We start from the raw sequence: 24,330 nt of genomic DNA, 5'->3' as shown, positions 1-24,330 counted from the left end.
GCCGGGTTTCAAGGAAACGGGGGCGGAGGAAGGCGGAGAGGGAGGAGCTAAAAAGAGAAGGGCGGCCGTCTGAGGTAGACTTCCTTCCGGCTTCACCTCCCACCGACACCCCTCCCCTGTCCCGTGCGCGTGACGCCTAGGAAACACGCCCGTTAGCGGCGGAGAGCCAATAGGAGCGCGCCGAGCTCTTTGGCGGGTAAGTGGCGCAGCGTCGACCGTTTTGAGGAGGGGGAGAGATTACAGCACTTTGGGGGAAAAGGGGCGGTTAAAAGGGGCAACTTTCTTTTGTGCTGGTTTAGTAGTTTTTGGTGATTACTTTGTGCTCGTTTGTAGGGGAAAGGAAAAAGGCTAGGCTTCCTGTTTCCTCCATGTATGGCTGTGTATGTGGAGTGTTTTGACAGGGGAATTTAGGCACAGGATAGTTACTGATCGTTATGTCCATTTAGGGTCAGGGGCAACGTGTGTCATGAGTGCCACTCGCTGGGGAGCAATAGCGGGAGAAGGCGCTTTCCCTCATGCCCTGAGGGCCCCATGGATGTCCCGTTGGTATTGTGGAAAGCCAGGGGGTGGACTGGATATGTGTTTGGTCTAGCAGAGTTCTTGTGCTCATAAGAACACAAATTATTTATGGAATTCACTGCCACAAGATATGGTTGCGGTCCTTGGCTTTAAAATGAAAGTAGTTTTTTTAAAAGGATAAAAACTAAACAATGGGCAATGCGTCAGTACACTTTTGAATACTAAATCCTGAGCCCAGATAACAGGGTAAGCTGTTGCAAGGCATGGAAGCTGTGGATATTCCATAGAAATGGGCTGCTGGCCAACAAGATGGATTTAAGGTCTTATCAGGGCTCTTATCCTCTCAAGCTGTCCATACTGTATCAGAATATAGTTTGACAGACTAAGCAAACTTTACTGCAATAAGTTAGTCTATCCTGAATAAAAACGTTTGCTTCTTGTTCATTTAATGGAGCTGAACTGTAATAGTTTAATGCACAAGGCACCCATTACGGCCTGCACAGAAATTACCGGTAATTCCACAGTTTCATATTAGAAGGCAATAGTGTAGCCGTTTTTCACAGTGTTCCAGAACTTAGTATGCTCTTTTCAAATAGTTTTACTTTCTCCCTTCTGGTGTTGTGTATGGTTCACACAGTCTGGCCTTGTGGGCTCCAAAATCCATTTTGGGGCCACATCTGTATTATGCTAACCAAAATAACCCCAAATAGTGTGCAAGTTCTCCATAACCCTTCATCAGAGTAGGTGGTAAAATCCTAAATGGTGGGAGGAGTGAGAGAGAAAAGGGTTGGTGGGTCAAGCCATTCATGTTTGTAGCTAATAAGAGTACTAAGATGAAGTGTGGGAAGAGGTGACAGATTGCAAATGATTCTCTTAGTTGATATGGAGGTTTTAGGTTGCATCAAGGTCTCCTAGGAAGGAGAAACACCTAATGGCTGGTTTCCCCCTCTCTGGAAATACAACAGCCAGTTGTGACTCAGTTTTGTCTCCATGCTTAGGTAAAGCGCACAAGTCAATAGTTGTTGTGAACCACTTTAATATTTTCTTTGTGAATTAGTTGTGTATAAATATTTTTATAAAGTTGAGAGCCAGACTATAAAGAAACTAGTCAGTCCTAGTCAAAACAGGTAGAGATTAATTTTAGATGGTGTGCTGGTTAGGCAAAAGTCAGTAGAACAGCAAAAGAATTAAAACAAATCTGCATAAAATATATATTCAGATATAGTATTTCCCTTTCCTACTACCCTATCCAATTACCGCCCAGTTTCAAATCTTCCATATCTGGGTAAGGTAATTGAGAGAGCGGTTGCTGAACAGCTTGGTAGGTTTCTGGAGGAAACATCGGCTTTAGATCCATTTCAGTCCGGTTTCCGTCCTGGTTTTGGGACCGAGACGGCTCTGGTTGCCCTAACAGACGGTCTCCGTAGACAGCTGGATCGAGGCGGGTCAGGACTGGTGATCCTTTTAGATTTGTCAGCAGCCTTTGACATGGTTGATCATGATCTTCTGGACCACCGCCTCGCAGACGTGGGGATACAGGGCATAGCCCGTAACTGGCTGTGCTCTTTTATCTCTGGTCGGGGACAGAGGGTGGCACTAGGGAGGGAAATGTCGTCGCGCCACTCCTTGGTGTGTGGAGTGCTGCAGGGCGCAATCCTCTCCCCAATGCTTTTTAACATCTTTATGCGCCCCCTTGCCCAGATTATCCGGAGCTTTGGGCTGGGCTGTCACCAATATGCTGATGACACTCAGCTCTATCTGCTGATGGATGGCCACACCGACTCGGCCCTGAACACACTGACCAGATGCTTGGAAGCTGTGGCTGGATGGTTTCGTGGGAGCCGATTGAAACTAAATCCTTCGAAGACAGAGGTCCTATGCCTGGGTCGGGATGGCATGGGGATGAGGGACCAACTCCCTTCTTTTGCGGGGGCCCAATTAGTGCCATTGCCTTCCGTTAAGAGTTTGGGTGTAATCCTTGACGCCTCCCTTTCCATGGAGGTGCAAGTTACAGCAACAGCCAAGACGACATTTTTCCACCTTCACCGCATTAAGCAGTTGGTCCCTTACCTTTCCCGCCCCGACCTGGCCACAGTGATCCATGCAATGGTCATCTCCAGGCTTGACTACTGTAATTCGCTCTACGCGGGGCTGCCCTTGAAGCTGTCCCAGAAACTACAGTGGGTGCAGAATGCTGCAGCGAGACTCCTCACGGAGTCTCTGCCATGGGAGCATATTCACCCAGTGCTTTTCAAGCTGCACTGGCTCCCGGTGGAGTACAGGATCAGATTTAAGGTGCTGCTTTTGACCTTTAAAGCCCTTCACGGCCTAGGACCCTCGTACCTACGGGACCGCCTCTCCTGGTATGCCCCACGGAGAGCCTCAAGGTCCATAAATAGCAACACCCTTGTGGTCCTGGGCCCTAAGGAAGTTAGATTGGCTTCAACCAGAGCCAGGGCATTTTCAACTCTGGCTCCGGTCTGGTGGAACGCTCTGCCTCACGAGACCAGGGCCCTGCAGGATCTGATTTCTTTCCGCAGGGCCTGTAAGACAGAGTTGTTCCGCCTGGCCTTTGGCTTGGAGCCAATTTGATTCCCTCCCTCTCTTTCTTTTTTCTTTTCCTTCTCCCTCTGCGATGAGGCTACATTTTAATATTTTAATGTTTCAATATTTTAATGTTGTATTTTTTAATTTTGTTTTTAAGTTGTAATCATTTAACTTGTTTTTATTATTGCTTGTAAGCCGCTCTGAGCCCGGCCTTGGCTGGGGAGGGCGGGGTATAAATAAATATTATTATTATTATTATTATTATTATTACCCTTCACCCACAGGAGGACCCACTATCATCCACACAGTATGCAGAAGACAGGCACAACAGATAACATCAAACCTTGATGGGCAACCAAGAACCTATTTTCCAGCAGGAACAAGGTGGCTTCCACCTATATGGGATTTTTACTTGTAGTAAGTGCCACTTGGTCAATTAATACCCCCCCCCAGTTTAGCTAAAGTGTTTGCTTTAAATCTTGGTTGCCCAAATGAAAGTGCTCCCTAATCCTCCAGTGAAAAGTGCCAGAGAACCACTTGCAATATCATGATTTGTGAAGTTTGACCAATTATACCACTGCTGTTGTAATAAGGGCTTTGATTGGTTGGCTGAACCAGGTGAGGGTAGCTAATGGGTCTTAAACCCTGAGTAAGTTAGGAACTTGTCTATCATCTGCATGCGAAGACAGGTTCCTGTGGACTGAGCAGACAAGACCAATAGCGGGTCCAACAGTTAAGAAGGCAGTTTCACAGTTGCATACTTACACCTTGAAAATACTATTTTCTCTAACTTTAATATAGATATTACCAGCAATATAGGATCAAATCATTGCTATGGTATTATGTTATAAAACAAGAGTTGGTAATAAACAACTATTTTCCTGTTTTCCTGATAGCAAGTCTCTAAGTATTTGAAAAGCAGAATCTTTTCCATTACAGCATTGCATTGAAAAGAAATGTTTTATTGTGTTATCAGAATCATGTCTGAGCAGAGATTTTATCAGCTAAGCTGATTATCCTGTGTTCCAAAAAACAAAATGCAACCCCTGAAATACCGCCCCTGGAATTTGGAATTCATAGATTCCCCTGTTAGAATGGACCACCTTCAAATAAGGTTAGTTGTCCAGACTCTTTTACTTGTTATTCCTATATTTTTAAGTTATTGATTACATACAAAAATAGGTTATAAAGCATATAAAGTTTCTAGATTATAAAGTATATAAAGGTTATAATGTATAAAGCACGTTAATATAAGGGTATATGAATAATAAAAGAATCATAAACATTATTTAATAATTCCCTAATATTTTCATTCTCTTGAAAATCCTATAGGTGAAAACTTTAGAGGCAAATCTGTTCCTTCAGTCAAGATAGTCCTCCTTTCCCATGAAAAAGTTAGCCTACCACTATTTCTTCTAGCAACCAATCTCATGTTTGTCCTGGAATGCAAGCAGTTAACTTCTTTCTGTTCTTGGAGGTATCTATTTGGAGGCAGTAAAACACAAAACTGACCTTGTTGTTCCTGTCTGTCTCTGTTTTGAGAGACGTATGAGAAAATAAGGTTTGACATATGTACACAGTCCATAGTTCATCATAGAGTTTTTCCTCACATCCACTTGAGCCAGCAAGGTTATCACTATTTATTAACTGGGCTTGATGGGGGATGTGACAGTTCCCACGTCCTTAAACCTTTGCATTTTCACAGACTAAAGAACTAGATATAGATATATACTAGGATATAGCAACTCCCTTATGAGGAAAGATAACATCATTGGGGACTTTTTATGTTAGAAAAAAAGTGAGATGTATATAAATAAATAGGGACGCGGGTGGCGCTGTGGGTAAAACCTCAGTGCCCAGGACTTGCTGATCGTAAGGTCGGCGGTTCGAATCCCCGCGGTGGGGTGAGCTCCCGTCGTTCGGTCCCAGCTCCTGCCCACCTAGCAGTTTGAAAGCACCCCTAAGTGCAAGTAGATAAATAGGTACTGCTTTATAGCGGGAAGGTAAACGGCGTTTCCGTGTGCGGCACTGGTGCTGGCTCGCCAGTTGCAGCTTCGTCACGCTGGCCACGTGACCCGGAAGTGTCTTTGGACGGCGCCGGCTCCCGGCCTCTTGAGCGAGATGAGCGCGCAACCCTAGAGTCGGTCACGACTGGCCCATACGGGCAGGGGTACCTTTACCTTTATATAAATAAATGCATGGTGTGGAGAAAGTAGGGTAGGGAGAAGTTTTTATCCTGTTCTGTACCTGCATTATAGCAGAAGCTGAATGGTGGAAGAGCCAGGGCAGACAAAAGAAAGAATTTCACCAGGGCATAAACTATGGAATTAGCTCCCGCAGTATGATAGAACCCAGTTTGGTTGGCTTGAAAGGCAGATTCATGGAGGATAAAGCTAAAGCTGTTGTTGGCTACAAGCCAAGATGACCGTGCTCTACCACTACTGATGGATAGGAATCACAAGTGGAGAGTACTGTTGCATTTAGGCCCTGATTGTAGGCTTCCCATAGGTTTCTGGCTGGACATTGTGATAACAGGATACTGGACTAGATTAATCTTTGAGTCTGATCCATCTGGGTTCCTATTTTATTTTATTTTTGTCTTTTACTATCTGCTCTTTTGCTTATTCTCCCCATTTTTTTGTCCCAACTCGCTTCCTCGTTTCACTCTGATTCTTTTATTTTCCTTACACCTTTTATTCTATCTCTTTCCTATGCGTAATCTGTTCATATCTTCCCTTTCCTAATATATACACATGGCTAATTTATTAACCATGCTCAGTAGGTGGAAAGACAGTTGGATCTATACACCACATTCATATTCTTTTAGTTTTCTTTCAGCAAATTCGTTTCTTAACCTAGAGTTATGTATTTATGCATTGCACTGTGATTTTCTGACTATGCAGAACTGTTCTCTATTAATCTAGTCATAAGACTGTTAATCATACAAAGTTCTCAAAGCTTTAGTGGATTTAAGGCTACTTTATTATCCCTTTGTCCTCAATAATGCCTAATTGCTGCTGCTAATACATGCATAGTAGGATCTATGTAGGTCATTATTGAATTCCTCCCCTAGCTGAAAAAGTCAAGCTGCACAGACCTTATAAGTTGCAAGCATTCTCACTTAGCAAAAGGAACAGCCCCCTGGTGAACAGCCCTTGTCAGATACTTCCAGTCCAGTTAAGAATTCAGAAAATAAAGATGGGAAATGTGTAGGAAGAACCACTATTTCTTTTAATGCATCTAACTTTTTGGTATTAAACTGCAAAATCAAATATGTGCCACAATTTCTACCCTCTTTATCACTCCAAACACTTTTCCTGCCTAACTCTTAGATAGCAAATCTGCTTTGTTGTTAAGGTGCAACAAGTCTCCTTATTGTCTGATGTTATAGAAGCCTAGCACAGCTACTGTGCCTAGTTTGTGGTTAGTAGTAATTGAATGGTAGCAGTTTTGACTGTTTTCATGACTGCAAGGACATGTTATGGTTGGCCTCTTATCACCAACATCACCATCATTCTTTTTGGAAGTAAACCTAAAGACAAAACAATCCATTTGTTTTAGAAACTTGTGTGCTTTGTAGAGTCACAGCTAATGCTTCATTGATCAAAATGCATAGTTCAATGTAGATAGAACCATAATCAGACATTAGCAACTGCATTTTCTTTGCTTTCATTCACTCATGACAGTGAATTTACAGATGACATGAACTATGGAAATAGTGTTTCAAGGTTGCTAAATATTTTCTTTAAAAATAAATGTCACATTGTGGTGGCCTATGGCTTTAAACAACAAAGTTTCATTCACATTGTTTTGCGTTGCAAAATGATCCTCATTTTTACATTGTGTTTCAAATTAATTATTGGGAAAATTTATTTCGGTTTTAAGTGCAAGAAGCCTCATACAGTTCAAGGCAGGTAGAAATAACAGTTTTAAAAACCATAATGTAGCCAACCGAATCATACTCCAAGTAGACCAATTGAAATTAAAGAACTTGACTAAATTCCATTGATAAAAATGGAACTACTCTTGAGTATGCCTCAGTTGTATGCAACCCATTCATTCAACAACAGTGTTTCTACCGTTCATATCCTGTGTAAATTCATTGCTGAGATTTGACAGGTAATATGTTTATACAGTATACCACTGTCATCTCAAGTATTCACTCAAAATTTCAAACTAAGTAAGATCTAAAGACTGTGAAGATGGAATGGGGGAAATGATACTCCCAGATCTGCATTTCATATATGTTTCTTTTGATAGCTTCAAATATAAACAAGTAGCAAATCTTTTGTTTGAAAAGAAAACAAGCACAAGCCATGCCTGCTTTTCCAGCAGGTCACAGCAGGATTGCGTAACGCATTGAGTGCAATGCCAGGGATGGAACTAATTAAGGGAAAACACTGGAGATAATGAAACTAGTCATTGTGTAATAACTGACGTTGTATTCCTGATTGTTACTAATAGTGTAATTTTGTCAGCAAGGAAGATGGCAACTATAAATTGATGAAAAGTTTTGGACAGTGGGGTACAAAGCATTCTGTGACCGGTCTGTAGTCCTTGCCTAAATTCTGCCTCTTGTGATAAGCTTATTTGAGGTAACATTGCAGGTTGCTTGACCCTCATTGCTGATCTCGGACTACATCTCTATTTTCCTGTATCCAGAAGGAATGAACTCAAGCATTTGTTGCTTTCCTTTTAGCAGAGGCTAGGTGCTACATAAAATGAATGGAGCAGTTAGCACTCTTTCTAATCCTGTCATACCATCAACAATTAAAATCTTAAAACTAGGCATTATAATAAAAACTAATCAAGCTAGCATAATGTTTATGTTACACACATTTCCCCCCACAGACTTGCAAACATTTGGTCAGAAGCTCTGCCTGTCTTGGGTTGATACATGGTCTTGGAGCCACGTCGTTCACTTCTGAATGTTCACTGCAGCCACAGAATCAGAAGAAGAGGTTCCTTCATTGTTATGGGGACTGGATCCTATCTTTTCTGCTTTTGCAAGACTGTACATTAAAGACGTACAAGAAATGAAAGAATCAAAGCAGGTTCCAGGTGAGTTATGAGATTGCTATGATATGTATAACATCACTGGTTTTAATGAAAAGCCTAGCATTACTGTGCTATGTTCTGACAATCTGGCTTCAGATAAAAACTTTTCTCTCCCTTCTGTGCCTGAAAGAAGCTCTGAGGATAGATAAAACAGCAAAAGAAAATGAGATAATCTGTATATTCCAAGTTCCTCAATAAATCCAACCTTTTCTTGAGTTTCCTGGCCTTGATCTGCCACCTTACCTTGCCCAGCAGGATAGGGAATAGAATGGTGGATGCAATGTGTACCACCATCAAGAGGAGTGCCCCTTCTCTTATGGATATGCTTGAATCTGCCTCCACCCCATCCCATGTAGCATGAAGCCATTGGATTGGGGAAAGAAGAGGGGAGAAATTCAGTCCCTGGAATTATCAGTATGTCATTGGGAGGGAGTGACCCATCAGGCTTATCTCTCAAAGTGGCTATACTAGTACAACTAGCTGCAGACAGGAGGGAGAGGTCGTGAAAAAGGCGCTGAGGGAGTGTCAGAAGGATCCCAACAGCCTCGATGAGCTTGCAGCTGGTGACTCGGAGCTGCGCCTCAGTCTATATCCCTAGTAACATAACCATACTCGCACTGTACTTCAACCAGAGCTCTTTTTCCACTACTTGTCAGCTCATCTCTCACATGATTATTACCAGGGCAGCTTGACCAGACAAACTGCCCTGGCTGGAAACAGCTATAATTTTTTACCATTATTTTTGCTTAGTCTGATCCAATTTAAGACTCATCAACTATTCCTTTATGCAAGAATGTAAGATTTTCATGAATAATAAAAAGCAACTAAAAGATCAGTCCCAAGCTACCTTGAAAGAGATAAATAGGCAATATTTGTTAAACAGAACTGGAAATCAAGACCGAGCATATTGCTTCCAAAAATGCTTAAGGGAAAAGGTGTGGTGAATTGTGATATGCAGAAACCAAAGAATTTAACAAAAGGCTGTTTAGAAAATGTCTTTTCCTTTAAAAGATGTTGAATTAAAAGCCATGGCTGAACATTCCTCAGCATGTTCCTTACAGACCTTACCTACCCTCATTTATTAAAACTGACATTTCTTGTTTGCTTGGCAAACTCCAGTTTCCCTTAGTAAACTCTTCATCTGTTTCACCCTTTGGTAGTTAAAATCTCCATGCTGGTTCCTGAGACTCCTACAGCATCATTTCTCAGCCTACTGGTTGCAAAGTCTGAGAAAGTGGGGCATGGCCTTTTTAAATAAACTGAAAATAATTACTGGTACTGCCTTTAATCATTAACTGGCATGATGAATACCTCTTACAACTTGTTGCTTTGTTGACATATTATAATGTTGTATTGACACTTTTGGCCAAATGTCAGAATGCCACTCCCAACCTAGTGGGGGGCAAATTTGTCACACACCCCTTTCCTAAGAAGCCTTGAGTGGTTTTTCCTGGAAGAGGCGTTAGGGAAGGTGCATGGGGCTTTCTAGCCCTATAGCAAACAGGCAGGCATTAGAATTTATAAGCCAGGCATCACCTCAGTCTATTCTCCTTCTTTACTTCGCTGAAATAAGACTATATGTACCTTATGTATCAATAATGATCTCCTCCTTTCATAGGTATATTCTTTTACAACAGGCATCCAGTAAGGCAGGTGGATATTCTTGGAACTGTGGTTCTGATCAAAGAACGAGATGCCTATTATACTTATGGAGGTAAGAAATTCTTATTCCTGCTAGCTCTTAAATTTCTCCATTCTCATTAGCCTTTACTGCCTTCTTAAATTAGGTTTGCTTTTATATATGGTATAGCAACAACAACAACCAGCTGGAGGTTTCTGATCAGTCTGCAAGGGGAGAACCCCATGCACCCCAATCTGGAAGAGACCAAGGTATATAGGGTTGAGGGAAGGTCTGATTGCTTCACTAAATGGCAAAACGGGGGAACCAGACGAGAGTTGGCAGAAAGTACCCCTGGCCACTGCTGCATCCTGTAAGACGCTTTAGGAATGCCCCAAGCTGTGAAACTGTTCCTTCAGTGGGAATGTTCACTTTCATTGACAACTTCCACAACCTTGGCCGGGACAGATGGTGGTAATGAGAGAGATAGATGGGGTTCCAAGAGCATGCTAACAATGGTATAGCCTTTTGAATGTCCCAGCGCAGAGAGTGAGATGCTAGGTGCATAATTTTCTGTTCCTGGTAAGAAATGCTGGTGTAGTTCTTAGCATGATTGTCTTGTACGGTTCTTTGGTACAAAGACAGAGGCTATGCTTTCCTCAGCCACCCCTCCCTTCACTGCCAACTCTTTCCAAGTTCACACCAGTGAACTTAGGAGAAGGACTACCCTCCTTGCGTCTATGGTTGTCTTTCTCCTCATGTTCAAACTGTTCCCAGTTTCATTCTTGGGCATCTTGCCAAGCTGCCCCTCCCTGACCTTCTCTCAGCTGCAGTCAGGCTGACTTGCCCAAAATAAATCGTAACTTCCATTTGCATTTTCCAGTTCAAAAGCGAGGCTCTGCCAGCTGGGGATCTAATTGGCTAGTATTGCATCAGCTGGATACGTGCTTGAGTTTAGAGAGGCATGATACACTCCTTTTTGAGAGGCAAAGCTGCATAAAGGAAGAAATGTGGATTGTTGTCTTGTTTCTGCACTGGAAAACGGGAATTTGTTTACACTTACATACTTAAAAGGGGCTGCTTGTTTTATACTCTCTTAAACTCTCTTAAGTAAGGCCAGTGGTCCCTCAGACTGAGTATCCTGTTGCTGAAAGGACTTAAAAGGAAAATGACAAGCATGTAGGTCAATAATGCGAGAAGTCTCCCAAATGTGGCAGAGGGGCTTGGATAGAATTTATGAATGACCAGCTCCTTGTGAATATCTGGTACCAAAAGTTGACAACTCACTGTGAGGATATCTAAGGCCTTTTCTGCCTTCGTTCATCCTCCCTTGGTGATCTCAGTTCAAGCTGCAGCGAATACCAGAAGTTGTGCTGTCCCTGGTCAACAGTGTATGTATCAAATAGCAAGCATTCTTGCCCTTATATCAATTTCAGGAGACAAATGTTAGATGTTTCAGGAAAGATCATTTACATAGCATATGCATTTGTGCAGTCAGTGGTATAGAAAGGGTTGGGAGTGTGTTAGGCACTGTTAAAAATAAAAACCTGCCTCTTTATATATCATTAAGATAGATTGCCAATAGCGTTAATCCAACATAGGGAAGGTAGCCTGTCCAGCCTCTACAACAGTAGTCCATGGAACAGTCATTTTCCTCTTTCCTTCACACCCCCATAACCCAGCTTAGTCGCAGAAAGTGTGTCTGTCTGTCTTTGACCCTCATCTCCATCTTTTCACTATCCAGACTATTCCCTCAACACCACTAGGAAAAAAATTGCTGTAGGGGAAAATTTCAGAAAATGAGTTATGCTGTGTTTTTGACTTTTGACTAGTTTGTCAGTCACATTTAGTCTGTTGATTTGCTGCAGCAGGAAATTGGCACAGGTAAAATGGATGGGAGAGCTTTGAGAAAGATTTTGCTTCTCTGGTACAAACAAAAAGGCTGTTGCTAAGCAAAAATGTTTGTGGTGTGTGTTCTATAAACTCCCACCAAACTGATTAAAATTGCTATCCTACTGTCTAGTGGATGACGGCACAGGAGTTATAAGCTGCACCTGCTGGAAAAACCCTTTGGCACAGCAGAAATCTTTGTCAGGTAACTTTCCACTTCGTATCTGCTTTCCTTTTAGCTTTTTCAGAATATATTCTATACTTTATTAGTGAGGGTTATTTTCAGGTGTTTGCACCATTTCCCTGTACATTTTTATATTGTTTTACAGTGACTTGATAAAAGAGCAGTGCTGAGGTCCATTCATTCATAACAGATGGGTCTGTTGTTTCAGTTCAGGACACTTGGCTTGAAGAGCCTTCTTACTGTAGTTTCCAATGCAACTTTTCCATTTTGTTTAAAGTGATGTTTTCCAATTAGAGCTAAATTAAAGGAGTGTTTTCCGATAGGAGCTAAATGATCTGAGATCTGTTAGCTTGTTGAATTCAAGATAGCCTCTTAACATTTTGCATATATTTTGATTTGCAGAGATACTATTTTCTCTTACACATCTTATATCCTGTTCTGAACAGTTGATTTTAAAAATGTGAATGTCTCATGTTTCCCATGTTTCAGTGCAGATGACTTTTTCTTCTTACCCACAGATACCTGCCACATAACATAGCCAGACTTCTGTTCCTTCCTCTTTGCTTCCCACCTCCCTATTTCAGTGGATTGAAGAGTAAACAGGCCACAATTTTTTTTTTAAAAAAATGTACTAGGATATAATCAGCTAGAGACTTCATCTTAGGAATCAGCTGTTTTTAACTCAGTTGCTGGCCTTTGCTTGTTTTATTCTTGGTTCACTCCCTACTGTCAATTATACAGTCATTACTACTGCATAATTAAAAATAGGCAGTAGTATATTGCTTTCAGGGTGCAGAGAATAATGTTAAATAAATGTTCCAGGCCTTTTGTGGTCTATTGATTCTCTGAAAGTAGCTGGAGAAAAGCTTTATTAATAATATAGTTGAGGTCAGATTGTCAACACTAAATCCAGATGATAGCTAAGAACCCTGAAACCTGAAGCTCTGCTCAATTCTTGACACATCTTAAAGACAGACAAGCTCATTATGGCATAATTAAATAATTTTTAAGGTGCCACAAGACTCTTATTGTGTTTGATGTCACAGTTGAACATGGCTATCTGTCTGGAAAAAGCTACTCAGTTATGCCAGGAAAAACTGATAATATTTAATGAAGAAGTCTTTTCTGTATTGGCTTAGCTCTAAACTATAAGAAGAATTCAAGTCCTGAAAAGGAACACAGAATATTTAGTAGCCTGCTTTTTTCTGAGAATTTGTTCACAGCAGACAACTTTTCCAGATGGCTGCAATTAAAGTTTATGCTGCCCTGGATCAAAAACTTATTGGTGAGCCAATAAACTTGAAGTTCTGTCAAAGTGCATTTGTATCTTGGCAGGCTCAAAGAGGCAGCTTTTGTTTTACTTCTAATGATATTAAGTTTCCTTTTTATTAAGAGTGAGGTTTGCTGGTGAGGTTTGCTTTTTATTTTGAACTTGGGTTTACTTTTTATTCAATTTTGAACTTCAGAAGATTAGCACTGTTTATCTGTTGTAGGCTAAGCCACAGTCTGATGGCACTTTAAAAATTATTAAGTGTTTTGTGGCATGAGCAAAGTTATATTCATCAGGTGCATTTAATGTTTAAGGACAGTATTGGATATTAAATATACATGGTTTTTCTGTGAGGAAGGAGGTACATTATTACAGCTAGTAAAATTAAAAGGAACATTTCCTGCATTCATCAGTCAGCTGTAGTGAACAAGATAGATTTGAAAATACTGCCAGCTATATTAAACACTTATTATTCATATTACATACATGCATTTGGTAGAAATACTCCAAGTTTTGGAACACACCATCACAGCAAACTTAACACACATTTGTACTTTTAAAAGAGGTTAACATTTCAGGAAGCAAGTCTGACAAAAATACTGCTTTCTACTTATATTTGAATAATGAATATATATATTAATCATGTCTCATTCTGTTGAGTCACAGTCTTAGTCAAGAGGAGCTTTCCCCAGCCTGGTGCCTTCCAGGTATTGTTGGACTACAACTCCCATCAGCCCCAGTCAGCATGGCCAGAATTAAGGAATCATTGAAGTTGTAGCCCCAACAACATTTAGAGGGCACCAGGTTTGGGAAGGCTGGTCAAGCAGAATTTCAGTGTCTCCTTTTATTTTTTCCCATCTCTCCAACTCTGTGTTTTCTTCCATTAATTGTGCTGTTTAATGTTATATCTACACAACTAATTTTTTGGAGGATGGCAGTTTCTAAGGGGAGAAGACAGTGTGTGTTGGCAGCTGTAATACTGCCTATGAAGTGGTCTTTTAACATACATGGTATATTGGATGACATCAGTCATGATATTTGGGAAAATCTACTTTGCTTTTCCATTCCAAATGTAGTGAATGTTTCTTTCCCCACAGATTTTAGACCTCATCCTAGTACCTCAAGTGGCCTGGATCTAGCTGAACAAATAAGAAAGCTCGAAGTAGCAGTTCGCCAAAAAACAAGACTGGAAATTGGTGATACTATCAGAGTCCGTGGTTGCATTCAGATCTTCAGACAGCAGCGAGAAATCAAGGCCTCCATGTACTGTGAGTAGTTACTCATTCAGCAGTATGCATTTTTATCCTGACCTTTAAAGTTCCCATAATTGTAACCTGTGTGACTTACAGTTTATTTAAGCTGCGCCCAGGCTTTTTTCCTGTTGCATCAAGGCCACTTTGTGTCTCTGATTCATACCCCTTGTTGAGAGCTGTTGTGTATGACTCTGTGCAGCATATGGATGTTGTGTTTTTTTTAAGCTGGGCTTCTCAGCTTGCTAAAAGCCATCCTCCAAACCTAGTTTCAGACACTCAAATGCAGAAGTAGTGTGGCCTCTCCCTGTCCTTCTATAGAACGACAAACTTGCTAAATTCCAAATACGATATACAGTAGATCTGATACTCAGGAGTTGTGAATAATCTGAGATTTACTCAGCCTGGAAACTGAGATCCAGCTCCAAGGGTCTTCTGGCAGTTCCCCTCACTGTGAGAAGTGCAGTTACAGGGAACCAGGCCGACAGCCTTCTCAGTAGTTGCCCCTGCCTTGTGGAACACCCTCCCGTCAGATGTCAGAGAGATAAACAATCATATGGCTTTTCATAGACATCTGAAGGCAAGTGATGTTTAATGTTTTGTTGTGTTCCTTTATATTTTGTTGGAAGCCACCCAGAGTGACTGGGGAAATCCAGGCAGATGGGATGGATACAAGAAATAAATTATTATTATTAACATCAGATAAAACAACCATTATCTTGGAAGGTGAGCTGTAAATAACTAATAAATAAATGAAATGCAACTAGCGGCTCAAGTTTGAATCTGTTTGCCTTTTTTGTGCCTTCCTTATTTCTTTTCAGATAAAGTTGATGACCCTATGTGTGAAGTTCTGATTTCAAGGATGCTGGAACTCCCCCATCTATACAGAGATATTTATGATCAGCCATTCCAGTTGCAAGAAGAGGCACAAAGGTCAGTGAGAGCTCTAGATAGGAGATGCTGGTGGTTCAGGAGTGCATCAAGAGTAGGATATAAAATAGAGTTACTGGTTTTCTATGAAAACTGAATTTGTATGGTGGGGCAAGTTCAAAGGCAGGAACAAAAAGAAGACGGAAGGATGATACGTCTAGAATAGGTAGAGCCATAGAATGAGACAGCCAGATTCATGTATGGAAGAATCCCCCACTTATGTGGGGATTCCATTCTAAGCTGCCATGTGCGTCACTGGGATGCGCACAAGTGGGGCTTGCACCATTCTGTCCCTGCCCACTTTCAGCTCTGTTGTCAGTGTGTGCATTAGCAGGAGTGCCCGTACTAATCGCACGCAAGTGGAGAGATTGCTGTAGTAACCCTAGTGTCACACCACAGCACAGGATAGATGCCACACAGTAAGATCTAGTGCAAACGCCACTCCAAACACTTGCACAGTGATCATGCACACATGTCATCCAGATCGTAAAGCTTTGTGTGGATCATAGAAGCCGGTTACATTTCTGATTTCTGTGAAATTTCTCCTAAACCAGCTCATAAGTCTGGGTTATTGTAGGCTTGATCTTATAGTGACAGTGTGTTCAGCACTGCTGAAGATTTAGTTGAGTGCCATTTAAACTAGTTAAGTATCTAGTTGTAGGAGGCCTTTTAATTTGGTTAATATTTTCGCTCTCCATTTTAAATTTATTTTCTGCTGATAGCCAAGGTGCAGAGTACATGTTGGGCTCCATCACTGAACTGAGCAAAAAAATAAGAGACTTCCTATTGAAGAACAAGATCCAGAGTTTCTATCAGCAGGAGTTGGAAACTGTGGAGGCTTTAGTATCCCTGGTCAAGGAGGATGGACCAAGAACTGCTGAGCAGGTGAGTAAAGGTGGCTTTGTAGGGAGCTGACTGCATTTGTGGGGTAGCTTAGGTCAATCAAGAATATTTAATGATAATATTAAACTAAACACTGGACTGTGTAATAGCTGCTACTTTGAGAAAACAAAACCTCCTGCAGTTAATGGCATGGTAGCCTAATAGTATGTTAGTTTGTGTACTGTTTTTGATGGTAATAAAAGACAGATCAAAACGAAAAAGCTATAAAGCAAACTAAAGTTTGAGACTTGCCACTGCTATTAACTTACTACTTTCATAACTGTGTAGGTAGCTATAATGGAGCTTGGGAGGTCTCTTGAAGATAATGGATCAGTTGAGTGACAGGACTGGATGGTTCTGAACTTAATCAAGGGTAAGATAAATGAGGCCCAACATATTAAAAAGGTTGGCCCTTCTGTAGAAAATTATAAAGAGTATGCTGACATCTGCTATGTATTACACTTTCTACTTGTTAGACATTTCAGCCTGTTCAGAGCAAACTGGGTCTGGGTTTTTTTTAGGAGATTCCAAGTCCCAAACTCTAATTGGAATCAGAGTTATACATAAAGCAAGTGCTTGTTTGAGATTTGGACTGTTTTTCAATAGCAAAACATTTCTGTCTGTCTCTGTGCTTCTGGTTAAATAGGAATTTGTTTATAAAAGATTCTTAGCATGCAGAGAATAGGGTAATGAGCCAGATGCCCACCTGGTGCAAATTTGCATAACTTCAGTGCTTATAAAGTTCTGTATAGCTACATTAGCTGAGAATCTGGGCTGAATATATATAATTTTAAAATCCTTTCTTTAGCATTACAATTAAAACTGAATGTCAGTATGGAAATCTGTCTCTCTTTAACTTCAGCCTTTGCCTCCCCCCCCCCCACTTTCAGTACAATGGAAATTGAGCTGATTTCCCCCCCTAGCTTCCCTTTTGTGTTTAGCTATGTATTTAGTTAAGGATGTGCTTTAAATTCCCAGCACTATAGGAGGATATCTTAATCCTTCCAAAACTGTACAGTAACAACAAACCTACCTCCCATTCATAGTGGGTTCTGTGGCCTCCTTCCTGGTGGTTGCTTCCTGGCAACCACCTGTTTTCATAAAAGTAACGCTTGTCATTGAATTTTAATAAAGCAATAGGCCTGGATTTGAACAAGAACCCTGCTGGTCTGTGGCAAAGGAATATAATACAAAAAGTGCCAAACAGCAGAGAAAGAATTGGCTTCTCAAGCCAGCTGCCATAATAAGCAATTCTGGTAAAAGCTGAAGGCTATTCCAAATTATTCTGCTCAGTAGGCTCTGGGTTACTATGGTCACACAAGGCAATTCCATTGCTTCAGCTGCATCCAGTCCCCTTCGACTTCCCCCAACTCAGTATATGAAGTAATCATAACAGAGTTAGTAATAATCTATGTCTCTACCCTCCAAATCCATACCAATTTGTGAACATTTACCTTCATTTTATGTTTGTCTTCAACATAGTGGTTGTGTACTTCTTATCTACAGGACAGAACTTCAGTGTATTCAGAAATATTTATCTGCACCCCCTGGGATGCTGCAGGCTTGGATGCTTGGAAAAAATAGCTCCAGCTTGAAGACGTTTTCAGTTCTGTCATTTCCTGAAGTGTATGTCTTTTTTAGTTCTGTCATTTCCTGAATAGAAGTGCATAACCACTTTCTTATCATATTCTATGTGCAATTTCCTGAGATGAGCAGCAGTGGCATTCTGCAGAGTTCTGTTATGTATTTCCATTCTACTGGGTATCAAATTGCTAGCTGCAGCATATCTTCTGACTTTATCATCTGTAATTTTGACCTTTTCAAATCTGTAATTTTGACCTTTCACTTTATGTATTCCCTATTATGTTTGTCATTTCAAAGACCACATGGACACACACTTAGCATGAAGTCTTTTCATGCTTTTGCCCGTTATCCTGTGCTCAGATATTTTTACAGTCATTACATTTTTTATTACTATTTTTCTTTTGTCAATGGGACCCTGAATTACCCCAAGCCTTAAGTTGGGGACCGTCTCAAACAAAATACATTTTAACCTGTGTTCCAGTATATATGCACTTATCTTGATTTTTTTGAAATTTAACTACAGAGTACTGTACATGCTTCTGAGTAAACAAGCATAGAATCACACTATTAGATTGCCAGATTAACATATTTCCCCCTCTACGTTTGTCAAGAGGCATAAAGTGGTACAACACATTGCTAGTGAATAGAATAAGGCTACAGAGGAAGGACCAAATGAAAACTTTAAATTCTGATAATCATTAGGTCAGGTAATAGTCTACATAGTTTCTTCTTTGAGTTTCTGGAATTGGTCTGTTTCTGTCCTCTAAAAACTTTAAGTTCAGTTCATGTAGAGGCAGAACTTCTGTCTTTGCCTTGATCTCTTTCATCCTCTGAACTGAATTTGTTGCTGATAGTCTACCTCTTTCAGCCTCTTTGTTACTCCTTAGATAAGCTTCATGTACCTGAAATAGACTAAGCTGGACTCCTGTTGAGTTTCAAATCCAGCAGACTGGAGTCACACTAATACAGCAGAATTATCCCTATTTTTTGCATGTCTACTTTCTTTATATAGTATCAGCTGGGAGACAGCATGCACTCTTGCATGCTAGCACTAACTCACATTAAAGCAGATTTATGGGGGGTGGGGGCAGGAAGAAATGCTTCACAACTCCTGGCACTTTCCAGTATGTCCCAGCAGTACCCAGCTTCAAAGCTAAGCACACTTAACCAACTAATGATTTGCTGCACAATTTCTCAGATTTACAACACACATATCAAAATGATTTGACCAAAATATTTTGTAAATATTTTGTGAAACCTATTGTGTTGACCCACTTCATAGGCAAGGAGGGTATTTGTTTTGTGTTTTGTTAACATGGCATTCTCTCTGGTTAAGACACATTTGGAATTCTGTAACTATTTTTAATTAGCCACCTTTTAAGAAATGAATTAAAAATTCAGAGGTCAGAGTAGGTTTTGGTTTGTTTGTTTGATTTTTAAAAAAAGGAAAAACCATTGAATAAGCCTGAGTCATTTTATTCTCAAGAAAAGATGAATGAAGTGAAGGTTTGGCTTAACTGTAATCTTAAATGCAATCTTCAAATGTTTAGAAAAGCAATTATTCTGTACTGCCACAGATGAGGAAGTGAGCTTTAAATCACAGGAAAGCAGGCTTTAGAATAGAATAGAGAAACTTCCTTGCTAAGCAAGCAGATGGGCATTGTATTGAGTTGCTTGGAGAAGCTGCAGAATCCTGTTCATAGAAAGAATTAGAAGTGCTTGTCAACAAACAGGGGAATAAACTGGTATTTCTCTTACAGGCTGATTGCTCAGGAGTTTCCATGCTCATCAACATTAATTTTGAAGATTAGCAATGCACATCTGAGCTTTCAGCTCTGCATTCTGGCACTTAGTTGCACCAGAGGGGAATTGATGTGGTGTCATAAAGCAAATTGCACTGAAGAGAAATGGGTCTCCAAAGATCCTGGACCATTCTAGGGAAGGGAAAGAGCAGTGGTAAAGGTAGTAGAGCTTTGGAGAATCTGAGGAGGAGTGACTGGAGACTGTTGGTAATAAAGTTTATGTAACACATGCATCAGGTTTTCCCTCATGATGGAACCCAGTGGCACTTAATGTGTGCATTACATTTATTGGCCTTATGAACATTTATGGTTAAGAATTTCAATGATCCCTGATCAAAAGCCACAGCCCACAAACGATGTGAAGAGCAAAAGATAGGATCTGTGAACAATCTGTGCTGAAAAGAATTTAGAGCAGCAGCAGATGCTTCTGTACAAGGTAGGAAATGGCAAAGGTTCACAAGCCATCCCTGTGCCTCTAAAGCAAAATACAGTATTAGAGGAAACAAGTTGGACTCCTGCAGCTAGGGAGGGGGAGGAGGTATGTTGCAAAATTTGGTCTTCCCAGCAAGTAAACTCATCATGCACTATAGTTTGGTCCAAAGTATCTTCCTGGATTTTATGCAGAGTACAATAGAGGTGCACTTTAAAGATGGGAAAAAATGAAACAGAAAACACCTCTATGGCCATAGATAGGCTTCCTTTGTTTTACAATTTCTTTTGTATATGACCTATCTGAATTTCCTACACCCATCCTTGCTGCAGGTTTACTTCCTGATGCTTTTCCCCTGATCAGATCTCTTTGTAGATCACTGCATATAACAAAGAGGGATGGAAGGGATATAGACTATTCTGAGATCTTTAGTTAATTGCAAGTAAACATAAAGGAGGACAGACTCCCTTTATGTAAGATATATTTGGAGTCCAGAGGCACCCCCTCCCCATATCTGAAGCAGGATACTCCAAACTCAACATATTGGTAGACTTAACAAAATAAGAAAACTTAATCTATAGTCATCCAAATCATAGTGCTTTGGGCTGAGGTGCAAGCAAGCACAGGAGTGCCAGTGCTGCCTGTAAGGCAAGGAGTAAGGTTAATAAAACATAGGTTTTCTTTGGTAGCTCATTGCTTGTACTTTTCAAGCTGACATCCATTTCTTCTGCTTTTTCTGTCAGTTTTAAGAAGTTTGCCATTAGCAATTCTCTTTCAGGAGCTATCCAAGCTGAGCCTTCTGTCAGCTCACGCAGAGTGTGTTCTTAATTAGGCCTTATCTTCAGACAGGATTGATGCTCTAGACCAAAGCAAGTAATTATCAGACTCTGCTCCTTCCACTTGCAGATCCTTTAGTTCATTTCCCTTTTCTTATTAAAAATGGATCGGTGTGTCATGAGGTAATTACTTTGGCAGCAGCTCCTTTCAGTAGCTGAGAGTAAGGTTTGTTTCAGCCATCTTAATCTCAACAGTTTTCTGCTGCTGTTTGAAGGAAAGGACTTCTCTTTTATTCCTTGTGCAGACCCAAATAACCTAAAAGTGCATTTGACTTCCATGCTTCTCCTTCCCTCTTTATCCAAATATGCCCCTCTTTTTTGTCTTTTTCCTGTTCAGACAGATTCCAAAGCTGGTCCCTGCTCCAAACTGATTAGAGACTCCTTCACGGAAGCAATAAAGGTGTTGCAAAAAAAGGGAGTTCTTTTCCAGAAATCAAAAAATCCCACAGATATGTATTTTGTAAGTATCTCTTTATATGAGTGGTGGTCTGTAGGTAAAGCATGTCCTGTCACATTTATATAAGCTTAATATGTGAAGCATGCCACTAGCATGCTTAACTCTACATAGAAATGGGCTGGTCTGTTATGGCAAATGGGGCACTGCCCCACCAAACTCGGTGTCCCCTCAGCCAGACCCCCCTGTCAGCCTTCTTACTTTGACATCCAGTCTGAGGATGCTGCTGTCTGTCACCTTTCTGACTTTTTTAGTCTCAGAGTTGTCTTTATAGAACTCACGGAAAAGGATGAGGACAAATCTATAATTGATTGGATCTGCCTGTCATTGGCTCTAGATCTGCTCACTGTTGACCTTCCTGTATACTACCTTACCAGTTCCAATGGGCATCAGCCACCACTTCAAATGGGCCAGTGATAGGTGTTTTATGATGGTCAGATGCAGGCGGAATGCTTATTTACATAAGAATATAAGAAGAGCCCTGCTGGATCAGGCCAAAGGTCCATCTGGTCCAGCATCCTGTTCTCATAGTGGCCAACCAGATGCTTATGGGAAGCACACAATCAGGACCTGAGTTCAGCAGTGCTTTTCCCATGTGTTTTCTGGAAGCTGAGATTAAATCCAGACACAGGGTGGAATTCAATGTTGTGCTCTTCCAATCATTCCACATATACAAACATTCTAGCTGAACAGAACCCCCCTCCCACTGTGTGCTGTTCTGTGGGTTTTCCTGACACCCCCCCCCCAAGCCAGTTTCAGGGGGAGCCCTCTTGTATAAGTGGAAGTTCTTGCACAGAGCTTCCACTGACAGGGCTGGTTAGGTGCCTCCCACTCACAGACTATCCAATGGCCCTGAAATGTTTCTTTCTGTTATGAAAATGCAGTGGTCTCTAATTGTAGGCCAGGCTCTCATCTTTGATACATAAATGTACATTGCTTTGATTTTAAGAGTCACTCCTGCATCCTCTAGGTGACTGAGCAAGATAAAGAATTGCACAAAGTGACCCTTGAAGTCCTCGGAGCTGATTGTAAGAGGCCAAAATGTAAGTATGAACAGTTAGATAGCCACAAACACAGGCCTGTACAAGTAAGGAATAATTGTATTTGAGTAAGAGAACTTAATTTAATAACAACAAATTATTATTATTATTATTATTATTATTATTATTATTATTATTATTACTATTACTATTACTATTACTATTACTACCGCAGTTTGGGCACTTTGGGGCCCAAAGGCTAGCAGCATACCAGTACAATACAAGGACAAGGAGAAAGCCTTCCCACACTAGAGAATTCAAGCGTGCTCTCACAAACCCTGTATTCCCTTATGGGAAGAAACCTGAACAAAGAAGTACTAAAGGAGATCAATCCAGCTAGAATAATTAAGGGTCTCTCATCACTACCACCATCCCATTCTAACTATTCTGAAATGTACCCAGTTAGATATGTATTTGCAAAATAACTGCCACAGGAAAGTGGAACTGACTACTGTTGGTTCCAGCACAGAACGGATAACTTGTAATGTTCTAATCCCCCTTCCTGGTTTCTGTAATGAAATAAGATTCATGCTTTTGGTTCATGCCAGTTCTCATTCAGCATAGTGAACCTTTTGGAAACGATCTGCCAGTTTTGTGGAAATACCTTCAGGTATCGCACCTGCAGAAAGAAATATGGCATTGGCAATGGTGGTGGTGTGTTTCTGAGCCAGCACCTGGACAGGTTATCTCAAAGCTTTTATCCAAAGTCTGCCACCTGCCCATGGGGGCAGCTTCACTCTTGCTACTGAAATCCAGTCTCCCATCTGTATGAATAATAGAACAATTGCCCACCCATTTATCATTTCACTTCTGCTTTACATCTGTAGATGCTGAAAAGGGCTGCCATCTCAATTACATCCTCAATTGTATTCAGCAGCGCTACAGCCCTTTTGTTTCCAAAGATGTGATCCATTGCCTACTGGACTGGATGGAGACCAACAGTGACGTGGTCACTACCATGGAAGGATACTATACTGTCTTTTAAGACGAGATGCTGTGGACTTCTAGAGCCAAACTGTATACAGTGGGCATGAGTCATAAGAATACTTCAATGCCAAAAACTTGGCTGGAATTCCTAGAAGATACTGTATCATCAAATTCCTATTCATTTAGTTTCTCTCCATGTTTCAGAAGTGCTCAGTCTGCCTCTGGTACTCCAGGTACTAAACACAGGGACCTCTTTAAACAGTTATGTTGTGAATGCCCTCTTGTGGCTGGATGGAAGACAAAACAAACTTTGCATTCATACCTTATAGTCTAATAAACAGGAGCTGCCTAAAAAGGTGAGCAGTCTGAATTGAAGGAAATACTTGAGAAACAGGCATCAGAATAAATTAACCATACCCTTCTCTCCAATAATACACCCCCTTCCACACTCCTAGTCTGATATACATAATTTGTGGTACATTGATTTAGGTCATCTCTTGAGATACAAGTGCTGTGGATTCTGAATCCTTGTTTTAATCAGATTTGTTACTACTCCCAGTTTACTTTTAACCTGGATTCCATGATTATCTCAATAATTACTAAAGGCTATTCAGTGCTTTAATTTAGGGTGGTATCTGCATGATCCCCTCCTGCAGAACACAGCAGTTGGTTGCGTAAGTCGTGGACGAGGTGATCTTTTAACAATCTGACAGTGCACTGGCATTAAAAATCAAAGCAGTTTTTCCTTCCGTAATATTGAAATGTACACATGCATCCATGCCTCTTGCAAACTGAGGCAGGTATTAAATAATACTCATTAGTAGATGGAGTGACAATCTTGTTTCCTCAAGACTGAAGGAGGGAAAATTCCAGAGGGCACTTCTACTTTGATTTGAGCACTATTTCTGGAACTGTCACAGAGATGAATTATACCTGACTGCAGTGAGTTACAGAAATTATATATACGTATATTATATCTTGATTATGCATGTTATAACTTTGTTTTATATTATTCTAAATCGCCATAAAACTACTCAACAGTAAAGTATTCCTTGGTCCCACTAAGACTACATTCATTTTTAAAATAAAGATACTTTGTTGAAAACAGA

General features: G+C 40.7%; 1 protein-coding gene across 9 annotated transcripts; it reads left to right on the top strand.

Annotated features, from left to right (window-relative positions):
* The first annotated feature begins 73 nt into the window (after nt 1-73).
* Nucleotides 74-24,330, top strand: STN1 (STN1 subunit of CST complex). 9 transcript variants are annotated; one of them, XM_083616507.1, is made up of 12 exons: nt 203-1,517; nt 4,043-4,180; nt 4,399-4,543; nt 7,918-8,127; nt 9,743-9,838; nt 11,766-11,837; nt 14,184-14,354; nt 15,158-15,269; nt 15,989-16,151; nt 21,138-21,260; nt 22,225-22,297; nt 23,122-24,330. In XM_083616507.1, the coding sequence occupies exons 4-12, from the start codon at nt 7,995-7,997 to the stop codon at nt 23,277-23,279; spliced, it is 1,101 nt and encodes a 366-aa protein (XP_083472633.1). In that variant the 5' UTR covers nt 203-1,517; nt 4,043-4,180; nt 4,399-4,543; nt 7,918-7,994; the 3' UTR covers nt 23,280-24,330. The 9 variants fall into 9 exon arrangements, with proteins under 9 accessions (XP_083472636.1, XP_083472641.1, XP_083472639.1 ...); XM_083616512.1 differs by lacking the exon at nt 203-1,517 and adding an exon at nt 3,351-3,450; XM_083616510.1 differs by lacking the exons at nt 203-1,517; nt 4,399-4,543 and adding an exon at nt 74-196.

This window comes from Podarcis filfolensis (assembly GCF_964270895.1).
Source record: "Podarcis filfolensis genome assembly, chromosome: 5".
Classification (NCBI taxonomy): Eukaryota; Metazoa; Chordata; class Lepidosauria; order Squamata; family Lacertidae; genus Podarcis; species Podarcis filfolensis.
Note: the sequence above shows the minus strand (reverse complement) of the source record. Positions and strands in the feature narration are given on the sequence as shown.